The sequence below is a fragment of the Cetorhinus maximus genome, chromosome 3, assembly GCF_964194155.1.
Source record: "Cetorhinus maximus chromosome 3, sCetMax3.hap1.1, whole genome shotgun sequence".
In the NCBI taxonomy this organism is placed as follows: domain Eukaryota; kingdom Metazoa; phylum Chordata; class Chondrichthyes; order Lamniformes; family Cetorhinidae; genus Cetorhinus; species Cetorhinus maximus.
The window spans coordinates 144,123,827-144,135,912 of NC_135881.1; the positions used below are offsets into that span (position 1 = coordinate 144,123,827).

Consider the following 12,086-nt stretch of genomic DNA (forward strand, 5'->3'; position numbering starts at 1 on the left):
TTCCACACTGCCAAGTAGATGCCTGTGTTGTTGCTTTACTGAAACAGCTTGGCTAGGGGTGCAGCAAGTTCTGGACCACAAGTCTTCAGTACTATTGCCAGAATATTGTCAGGGCCCATAGCTTTTGCAGTATCCAGTGCCTTCAGCCATTTCTTGATATCATGTGGAGTGAATGGAATTGGCTAAAGACTGGCACCTGTGATACCTGGGACCTTTGGAGGAGGCCACGATGGATCATCCACTAGGCACTTCTAGCTGAAGATTGTTACTAATGCTTCAGCCTTATCTTTTGAGTCCATAACAGTCCATAAGGCTTAGGAGCAAAAGTAGCCTATTCGGCCCATCAAGTCTGCTCCGCCGTTCAATGAGATCATGGTTGATCTGATAATCCTCAACTCTACTTTCCTGCCTTTTCCCCATAATCCTTGATTCCCTTACTGATTAAAAATCTGTCTATCTCAGCCTTGAATATACTTAACGACCCAGCCTCCACGGCCCTCTATGGTAGAGAATTCCACAGATTCACTACCCTCAGAGAAGAAATTCCTCCTCATCTCTGTCTTGAATGGGTGACCCCTTACACTGAGATTATGCCTTCTGATCCTGGACTCTCCCACAAGGGGAAACAATGTCTCAGCATCTATCCTACCAAGCCCCCCTAAGAATCTTATGTTTCAATAAGGTCGCCGCTCATTCTTCTAAACTCCAATGAGTACAGGCTCAACCTTCTCAACCTCTCCTCATAAGAAAATTCCTGGACACCTGGGATCAACTGAGTGAACCTTCTCTGGACTGCTTCCAATGCCAGTATATCTTTCCTTAGATAAGGGGACCAAAACTGTTCACAGTATTCCAGGTGTGGCCTAACTAGTGCCTTGTATAGTTTTAGCAAGACTATTTTTATGCTCCATTCCCATTGAAAAGCCAACATTCCATTTGCCTTCCCTATTACCTGCTGAACTAGTATGTTAGCTTTTTGTGATTCATGCACAAGGACCCCCAAATCCCTCCGTGCTGAGGGATACTGCAGTCCCTCTCTATCCCTTTCGGTAGTCTTTCTCCATTTAAACAATATTCAGCTCCTCGATTCTTCCTGCCATTTTCCCACATTATATTCCATCTGCCAAGTTTTTGACCATTCACTCAACCTGTCTGTAGATTCTTTGTGTCATCCCCACCACTTGCCCTCCCACCTATTTTTGCATCATCTGCAAACTTGGTGTTAGTACATTCACTTCCCTCATCGAAGTCATTAATATCTAGTGTAAATAATTGTGGCCCCAGCAATGATACCGGCAGCACTCCATTAGTTACAGGTTGCCATCCTGAAAATGTCCCCCTTATCCCAACTCTTTGACTTCTATTATTTAGCCAATCCTCTATCCATGCTAATATACTACCCCAACACCATGGGTTCTTATCTTATTAAGTAGCCTTATGTGTAGTACCTTACTGAATGCCTTTTGGAAATCCAATTTTATTACATCTACTGGTTCCCCTTTGTCTATCCTGCTTGTTACCTCCTCAAAGAATTCTAATAAATTGTCAGGCATGATTTCCCGTTCATAAAACCATGCTGACTCAGCTTGATTATATTAAATATTTCTAAATGCTCTGCTATTACAGCCTTTATAATAGATTCAAACGTTTTCCCAATGACGGATGTTAAGCTAACTGGCCTATAGTTATCTGTTTTTGTCTCCCTCCGTTTTGAATAAGGGTGTTACTTTGGCAGTTTTCCAATCCTCTGGGACTTCTCCAGAATCTAATGATTCTTGAAAGATTACTACTAGTGCATCCATTATCTGTGTAGCTACTTCCTTTAATATCCTAGGATGCAACCCATCAAGTCCGGAGGACTTATAAGCATTTAACCCCATTAGTTTCCCTAGTACTTCTTCTCTAGCGATAGCTATTGTATTTATTTCCTCACTCCCTTTTGTCACTTGATTATTTAGTAATTTTGGAATGTCTTCTACTGTGAAGGCAGATGCAAAGTATTTATTCAATTCCTCTGCCATTTCCTGGTTTCCCAATATTTTTCCCCAGCCTCATTCTCTAAAGGGCCTATGTTCACTTTGGCCTCTCGCTTCCTTTTTACATATTTAAAGAAGCCCTTACTGTCCGTTTTTATGGGCAGGATATTGAGGTTGGCGAGTTGGGGGGAGGGGCCCGCTCGCTGATGCGTAAATGACACGGGATGACGTCGGGCGGAACTCCCGACGTCACCCCACATCATTTCAATTTTCAGGTTGGCGGGGGCTCAGCCGAATCAGCTGTGTGCCTGCCAACCTGTCAATGGCCAATTGAGGCCATTTAAAAAGTAATTAGACTTATTGATGGACCTGCCCGTCCAACCTTAAGATTGGCGGGCAGGCCGGGAGCCCTGGTGGGCTTCAGAAAAAGCATGAAACCTCAGCCACAGGTGGGATGAGGTTTCCATGGAGTTTTTTAAAAATTTAATAAAAGTTTACTTAAAATTGACGGACATGCCCCAACTCATGTGACAGTGTCACATGAGGGGTCATGGCAGGGAAATTTCATTTCTCTACATGTACCATTTTTAAATTTGGCACCAATCTCCCTGAGGCAGCGCTTCCTGGCGGACGTCACGCTGGGCCTTAATTGGCCCACCCACATAAAGTGACGGCACGCCCGCATGCGCCCACTCTTGAACTCCCCCCCCCCCCCCCGCCAACGGGGGGAAAATTCTTCCTTATATTACTTGCTAGTTTACCCTCAAAGTTTATTTTCTCCCTCTTTATTTCTTTTGGTCATCTTTTGTTGGTTTTTAAAACATTCCCAATCCTCTGGCTTACCACTAACCTTTGCCACTTTGTATGTTTCTTCTTTCAATTTGATACTATCCTTAACTCCCTTGGTAAACCATGGTTGGTTTATCGCCTTTCTAGAATTCTTCTTCCTCACTGGGATATATCTTTGTTGTGAGTCATGAACTATTTTCTTGAATGTCTGTTATTGTTTATTAACCGTCTTTTCTGCTAAACTGATTTCCCAGTCCACTGCAGCCATCTCTGCCCTCATTCCATTGTAATTACCCTTATTTAAGTTTAGCACTGTTGTTTCCAAACTGAATGCTAAATTCTACCATGTTATAGTCACTGATTCCTAGGGAATCTTTTACCCTGAGATCATTTATTAAACCTGCCTCATTACACATTACCAGATCCAAAATAGCCTGATCTCTGTTTGGATCCACAACATATTATTCTAAGAAACTGTCCCGAATACACTCTATGAATTCTTGCTCATGGCTACCTCTGCCAATTTGATTTTCCCAATCTACATGAATATTAAAGTCACCCATGATTAATGTGCTGCCTTTTCACATGCCCTCATTATCTCCTGATTTATTCTCTGACCTACGGTACAGCTACTGTTAGGGGGCCTATAAACTACTCCCATCAGTGTCTCCTTCCCCTTGTTATTTCTAACCTCTACCCATATGGATTCTACATCTTCCGATCCAAGATCATTTCTTGTTTTTGCACTGATGTGCTGGGCTCCCCCATCATTGAGGATGGGGATATTTGAGGAGCCTCCTCCTCCAGTGAGTTGTTTAATTGTCCACCACCATTCATGACTGAATGTGGCAAAATTGCAGAGCTTAGAACTGACTCGCTTATCTGTGTCTATCACTTGCTGCTTATGCTGTTTGGCATGCAAGTAGCGCTGTGTTGTAGCTTCAACAGGTTGATACCTCATTTTTAGGTATTCCTGGTGCTGCTCCTGGCATGCCCTCCTGCACTCTTTATTGAACCAGGTTTTTTATGACAATCAACAATAGTTTCATGGTCATCATTATACTTTTTTATTGAATTTAAATTCTACCATCTGCTGTGGTGGGATTCAAACCAGGGTCCCCAGAGCATTACCCTGGGTCTCTGAATTACTAGTCCAGTGACAATACCACTGTGCCACCATCTTCCATAAACATCACAGGTAATGAAGTGTTGCAATCTGCACTATTGACAGCCCTTCCCTTACTGAGTACATAAATGCATCAACCTTCTTTCCGTCAAAAAAGGTCTGTAGCGCTTTACAGTAAGAATTATCTAACACAAGTGCACCCACAAAGTTTATAAACCAAATGTACCATTCCCCCTTGATTATACTGTTGTACATGATTGCAGCATGGGTCTGTGAATGTGCCCAGTGAGTTAATATTTTGAATGCAACATACAACCTAACTGTAGGTTAACAATTAATGCACAGAAATTTGTTACAGTGTATCAGAAAGTGATGATGTAAAATAGTAGAAAACTAAATTCAAAATGTATGCAATGTGGTTCAACACGCCTTTTGATGTCATATTTCCAGATCACTTCCCTAAATCATAAATACTTCAGAAACCACCTAGAGGACGGCCTATCTCTTGGCAGACCACTGCTTATTGAAGATGTCGGAGAGGAACTGGACCCAGCACTGGACAATGTCTTAGAGAAAAATTTCATCAAAACCGGTTCCATGTACAAGGTAAAGTGATACTGATCAGGGAACACAATGCCAGGATTTAAACACGCCTAAATGGCAAAAAATATGCAGTTGCAATTGAGTTTCTCACTCAGGTCAACATTACTGCCTGAACTAAAATTTGGATTTTTGTGATAGATAGCTAAAAACATTCATACTTTTGTACATTATTCCAGGAACCCACTTTTAGGCACTCTTCCCATGCACTTTTCCATGTAGCTATAGAAGAAACCTACCCATCTAACTTCTTCCACACCACTATCCAGGACCCAAAATACTCCTCGCATGCGTAACAGCCAAGGAGGCTACAGGGCAAGCCAAAATCATCTGAAGAACCCAGCAGTAATGATTTTAATGGCATAGCTACATTGGAAAATCATTCTGTTGCTTCCTACCCAGCAACAAGTCAAATGGACAGCCTAGCCTTCAAAGTTCTGACTAAGCTGCGCAGGTGCATGGCCATGCAGCAACCTGACAGGCACCATGCAGGACTTGTTGTTGAATAATAACATGTCTCTGCAGCTGTGCAAAACATTTAAAGAGACCACATACTAAGACAGGCATGCGCTAGGCAACTACATTTTAAAGGGATCATTGCTGTCCAGTGGACAGTATGGAAAACTACTGACAGGAGACTATAGTCTGGGAAAGCAATATCAACTGCGGCCAGAATCATGAGGCTTGGGAGACAGATGTCAATTGGGAGATCTGAGGTGAGGCTGCCGATCAGGAGGGAGAGGAGGCTGTTGATTGAGAGCGCTAGCGGCTGGCTAGGGATCAGAAAGACTGGGGAGGCCAAAGGCTTCCTTGAGGGACCTTGGGGCACTTCTTCACTCTTGGCCCACAAGGAGCGGGGGAGTCATCAACCCTATCTTGGATCAACTGCAGAGAATATCAATGGGGTAGGTGGGATGGGTGCACATTTAGTAATGTGGCAAAGTCTCTGACATGACAAACTGTACTGTGGTGGGGTGTGTTGTGAAAGATTAGCAGTACCAAGGGAGTGCTGCACTGTTGAGGTGCTTGCTGTCATTGCTGTCATTGGGATGAGATATTCAACAAAGTTTGCCTGTTTAGGTGGACATGAGATCCCATAGCACCATTGAAGAGCAGGGAAATTCTCCCTGTGACCCAGTGAACACTTATCCTTCAACCAACAATACCTAAAACAGATTATCTGATCATTTGTCTCATTGCTGTTTGTGGGTTCCAGTTGTGTGCATATTGCAAGCTGCATTTGCTTATTAAATAATAGTAATTGCACTTCAACAGTAATTCATTGGTTGTAAATCACATTGGAACATCTTGAGGATGTGAGAGATACCATCTTTCTCTTTGCTAAACAGAAGCAATGGTGGAATTTTGTGCTCTCACTGGTGGCGAGCTTGGAGGCAAGAAATGTATTTACTTAGGTGGGATGGTGGTGTACTGGAACCCTACTGCCTTACTGCTTCTGCCAGAATTAAGTTCTGGGCAAGAAGGACTATAGTCAACTTCCCTGTCCCACCACAAATTAAGGCCCTTAAGTAGCCCATTAATGACCACTTAAGGGACTCATCCTGCTGCTGTTGGTATTAACCCAGTTGCAGGTGGGCCTGTTGCCATGCAGTGAGCACATCAGGTAAAACAGCCTCACCTCAGACTTCCAAATTGACATCTTTCTCCCAACCCTCATGATCGAGGCTCAAAGTTGATATTACTTTCCCAGAGTATAGTCTCCTGCCAGCTTGCCACCTCCCGGAGTGGGTGGGGGTCATCTCTTGATAAAAGGCACTTAAGTACCTGATCGAGGGACTGGACATTGGGAAGTGGTGGGGTTTAATGCGGAGTCAGGGCCCCCCCACAGCCCCCCCATGCCCCAACACATTAATTACCTGCGGCCTGTGTTGCACCACGATCCTGGGGTGCCTGTCCTTCCAGCAGTAGCCACAGCCTTCCCATTGCCTTCCTACTAACTGTAATTGGCTGGCAGCTCTTGGTAGGTGTGACATCCATCCCCAGGGTCTTGATTCCAGGGTAGGCCCGCCACTGGCCTCAGGACTGCTTGATTGGCATGTGGTTTGGCGGGCCTTCCCAAAAAGAGGCATTGCGGGTCTCTCACAAGCTCTTCAGCTGGCAGGCAAGACCCCTATGTCGCAGCAAGATTCCACCCAGTACAATTGTTGTGGAAAATGTTGTTTATTAGTACACAGGAAGAGAAAATTGGGGAAATGTGACTATAGACAATCCAAAATCTAAAAATATCTCAAGCCCCTGTGATCCACTCACCACGTTCTAAGCTTCGGGGACTCCAATTTGGAAAAATATGGTATATACGCAGAAACATTCCTGGAATACTAAGATTATAGGACTTAGGAGCAGATGTGGGCTATTCAGCCTTTCGAACCTGCTTCACCACTCGTTAAGATCATGGCTGATCTGGCTGTAGTCTCAGCTCCACCATCCTGTCTTTCCTGACCCATAACCCTTAACTCCCTTGTCTATCAAAAATCTATCTAACTCTGCCTTGAATAAATTCAATGACCCAGCCTCCACTGCATTTTGAGGAAGAGAATTCCACATATTAACGACCCTCACCTTAGTCTTAAAAGGAAGACCTCTTATTCTTAAACTAGAGGAAACAAACTCCAAGTATCCACCCTCTCAGAGCCCTCAGGCTCTTCTATGTTTCAAACCTTACATTTATTGGCCAAGGCATAGAATATAAGAGCAGAGAGGTTATGCTGGAATATATAAAACATTGGTTGAGTGCTTTGTGCAGAAAGGACGAAATTGCATTAGAGAGGGTACAGAGGAGATTTATGAGTATGTTGTCAGGACTGGAAAATTGCAGCTATAAGGAAAGATTGGAATAGGCTCGGGTTGTTCTCCTTGGTGCAGCGGAGGCTGAGGGGAGATTTAATTGAGATGTACAAAATAGTGAGGGGCCTGGATAGAGTGGGAAGGGCCTGTTTACTTTAGCAGAGAGGTCATTGACTAGGGGGTATTGATTTAAAGTGATTGGTAGAATGATTAGAGGGGAGATGAGGAAAGAATTGTCTGCCCAGAGGGCTGAGGGGGTCTGGAACTCACTGCCTGGAAAGGGAAGTTAAAGCAGAAACCTTCAACTCATTTAAAAGGTGTTTGGATATGCACCTCAAGTGCCGTAACCTGCAGGGCAACGGACCAAATGCTGGAAAGTGGGATTAGACTGGGTGGCTCGTTTTACAGCTGGCACAGACATGATGGGCCAAGTGGCCTCTTTCTGTGTCATGAACTTTCTATGATTCTATGAAGTCAAGTATTTTAGTCACAATACAATAATAGTGAATATCACTTAGACTTGAGCTGATTGAATTTGAAAATATTAAGAAGTGAAAAAAAGCTGTTCTTTCTTTGTAGTTAAATGAAGTATAAGGCTTAAAGGCATAACATACTCACTAAGTGATTTTTAAAAGCATCGGTGTCAGTCTTCCCTCTAAGACAGTATTTAATGATAATTAAATTAAATTAGAGGACTGTAATTTGACATAACTGAAACTGTGAATTTAAGTTGTTTGCATTTCCTGTAGGTAAAATATCTAAAGTTAGAAAATTCTGAATGAGCAGTGATTTAAGTCAGAGTCACTCACAATATTTAAAATATATATATAATATTGGCTAACTTTTTAAATCTATTGCTGAACAACAAATATTATTAAACACTTTTAAAATTAAATTGTCACTCCTGTAGTGACGTAATTTATTTTTCAGTAACTTGGGTGCTTGCTTACTAAACCCTATACTTTTTCTTTAAAACTTTGAATTAAAATGTGGCCAAATGTGACTTTACTGACAAAGTGTAATTTGCTTTATCTTAATCTCTGCAAAAGTTCAAAAGCAAAGTGTCTTCATTACACGATGTACAGCACACCCATTCTATGGAACAGAAAGTTGTATTTGCCACAGGTGCATTTGTTTCCTTGTTTTAAATTCTCTCAAACATACAGGTTTTGAGTAAGAACAAATAGAAACAAAAAGTGGATTGCAAAGCTGGCCTAATTATTTATCCCATATACATAAAAATCTCAAGACAACAATTATATTTTCTCCCTGAGCTAATCTCCTTTACTTAGGAGCATGTCTGACATTGGTTTCAGATATAATGGCCTGGCATTTTCTTTACGATAGCAACAAAGAGTGAACAAAATGTGTAGGGAGTCCTGCCCTCATATCACTGCCTCGACCACAAATACTCTGATCCCACCATTGGCAGGGCCACTATTGACTGCTCCTTCCCCATCTGTGATATGCAAATAGTGGGAGGAGTAGTGCTTGAATTATTATGTGATCTACTTTTCTTTGCTTCACTTACCACTGCTGCCAGGGGCCAGCATGGAATACGTGGCAGTGGAACTCTGGAAAGAACCATGTAGTTGCCTCCTCTCCCCTGATTCCAATCCCAATTGCTTTGTTGTGCAGGCTATGGTTTCTGCTAACATTTACTAACTTGATGATCTTCCCACCTCTTTCTACGTCCATCACCTTTTCAGGAGCTCAGGTTCCAATCTAGCTTGGATCCACTGGTAGACCTTAGAATTATAGGGCTTTAGACTCGGGCATTGACTAGGCATGCCTAGTGAGATCTGTGCTGTGCTATACTCATCCCAACTGATGGTTATAGGGCAGAAACTTCTAACTAGGTGATCCTCAGCCATGTCTTCTCATACTTGGATGTCCCTTATAGGAATGAGCGGAGACTAGATCTCCACTGATTTTGTAATTATTTCAGCAAGCTCCCACTGAAATTAATGATTGAAGGTTTTTATGGCTACTGTTATATTTTGTTTAGTGGAAGTCACGAGTGGAAGCAATGAAGTGCATCTGCCTACAAAACGCATGTGTATAATGTTGTTGCCTTTTTATTAATCTGACAAGATTTATTAACTTTTTTAAAGTTCAAATATAGAGACAATAATATCAAACATCATGTGTTTTCCCTTGGCATTTTTGCCTCATATTTATTTCTTCCCATGCAGTTTTGTATAGCGATGGTAGCTGTTAATGATGTTCCTTCCATTTGTCATGGAATCATGCTCAGTGCCCTGGCCAACCAGACCGCACGTAGTTGTAATGTGCTATGGAATATCCTGAGGTCATGAAAGGCACGATATTAAAAAATTAAAATAAATAACTGTAAAAATATCTATTGAAACTATATTCAGTATATACTTGTTAAACTTAAACACAGCTTTTAACACAAAACAAGGAATTTATAACATGCAATGATAATTTTTCCTCATTCCTCCCCATGGGACTTCTGTTCATCACCCTAACCCCGTCATGAGCCCATGGAGTTTCCTGGGCTGGTGGTCATTATTTATTCATGGTGACTGCCTGGCAGGATTTCCGCCAGCATAGATGAGCTTGCAGTGGCCTCGGGAAGTTACAGATGGTGCTGCACTGCAACCATCACTGCAGCCTTCAGAAAAGCATTTAAAGAGATTACAGTGTCATGAAACCTTGATTACATCATCCACCAAAGGCTTTGGCTGTATCGGAAACCTTCAGTAAATAAGCCATTGTGGTGAAATAGAGGGAGTGAAGACTTGACCAGCGTCTTTTCCTCCGTTTATGGCCATTCCTGCAACTATTCTGAGCCTACTTCCTTGTTGTCACGGAACAGCAGGAACTGAGCAGAGAGAGGGAAATGGGCTAGATCTCATGCATGAGGCTAGTGATGAAGGAGCAACTCCTACATGGGCAGTGGAAGGGAAATTCAGGTTCACATTTTATAGTCTGCTGCTCTATTCTCTCCTGCAGTTCTCTCACTGGGCAACAAATTAGAGGGTTGCCTTTTGAAAGCTGCCGCAACGGCCTGTCCTTAGACCCCTGTGGAGCAGAAGGTCTGTTGGAGTCATGGGGACAGGTTGAAAACATGGCAAGCCTGCACCTGAAGAATTAGCATTCTGTTTCCCAGGTGCAAGAAAAGGAAAAATGGCAGAGATCCTGTTGATCATCAGACTGAAGACCCAAATCTTTGCTTGTTATGTAATCCAGATCTTTCTTTTAAAATGCATTTATTTATGAAGACTCTCTCAACAGGTGAAAGTAGGTGATAAAGAGGTTGATATAATGAATGGATTCAGACTCTACATCACTACTAAGCTTCCCAACCCAGCATATACACCTGAGATTAGTGCTCGAACTTCTATCATTGACTTTACTGTCACTATGAAAGGTCTGGAGGACCAATTACTTGGGAGAGTCATTCTAACTGAAAAGCAGGTATGGTTGTTCTGTTGAAGTTGTGGATCTTGTATAATTGTGTTTCAACATTTACTTCACTATTAGCACTTTTGCATGTTTTTAATATTAATGGCATATTATACCCAGAGTTGATCAAGGTTCAAATCTATGAATATGATGGTTGTGAAAGGGCTCATATCCTTTGAGCTTTATTAAAACAGAAGTACAGTAGTAAAGATGATGGGGGAGAGATTGCCCAACCTCCAAAAATGAAAACCAACTTTGCCCCTGCCTCAGCTTATCTGCTGCTGAAATCCTCATCCATGCCTTTGTTACCTTCAGGCATGACTATTCTAACCTCCAATCCTGCACTTCGTCTCTCCTTTAAGACGCTTCTTAAAACCTACCTCTTCAACCAAGCTTTCGGTCAACTGCCCTAATGTCTCCTTGTGTGGCATGATGTCAAATCTTGTTTTATAACATCCCGTGAAGTTCCTTGGGATGTTTTACTATGCTTAAAGGACTGTATAAATACGCATTGTTGTTGTGGGGAATGCAGTACTCCATTGAACCACATCCATTGGGCAAAATTTACAGTCCCCTGTCAGTAGGTTTGCAGATGGGGGTAGCCTGTAAAATTCTGAGAGTGGCCTTCTTGTCAGCCTCCCACCCTCCCTGACCTCTCAGCAATTTTACATGGAGCAGGTAAGAACTAGGGTGGTCCATACTCCCTCGCCCAAATTGAGGCCTTTAAGTGGCTAATTATTGGCTTCCTTTCTGGCCTCAATTTTGAAGCTGGCGGGAGGCATTAAGGGGTGAGGGGGGTGGGAAACTGGCATTCAATACATCTTGCCCATTAATTCTTTTGCAGGTACCACGTTAAATTGGTGATGCCTGTTCTTTTACATATTTCCTATGGGCAGTCAGAATTACCTGTGTTGTTCTTCACACAACAGCAGGGGGCCCTATATCACAAGTGGCTAATGCTACTGAAAGGCAGCCTCTTAAAGGGGAGCTGGCTGCACAAAGTGGAGGGAATTTTTTCAAAAGGCACTCTGGGCTGAGATACTTTGAGCAATGGCTGAACATATGAGAGAGTGAGCACTAAAGATCCTGGTAGAACAGGTGGAAAGAAGGAGAGACATCCAGTATCCACAGGGTCAGGAGGCCCTTAGATACATCGGGCGGAATTTTACAGCCCCGTCGTGGCAGGGGCGGGACCGGAAAATGCGGCAAGCTGATCAAAGGTCCATTAACTTCAGTGGAACTGGAAAATCCTGCTAGCAGGAAGGGCCATAAAATACAGCCCATGCTCAGGAGGCAGAGGGAAGTGATAGTGGCAGAGGTCAATGCCAAGAGTATAGCTCCAAGAGCATCAGTGCAGT

General features: G+C 42.8%; 1 protein-coding gene across 1 annotated transcript in view; it reads left to right on the forward strand.

The window, feature by feature from the left end:
• dnah5 (dynein, axonemal, heavy chain 5) overlaps positions 1–12,086 on the forward strand; it is a 531,647-nt gene that overhangs the window by 395,271 nt on the left and 124,290 nt on the right. The window contains exons 64-65 of the mRNA XM_078539077.1: positions 4,342–4,497; positions 10,558–10,740. Coding sequence (XP_078395203.1) covers positions 4,342–4,497; positions 10,558–10,740 — 339 coding nt within the window. The remainder of the gene's footprint in view (positions 1–4,341; positions 4,498–10,557; positions 10,741–12,086) is intronic.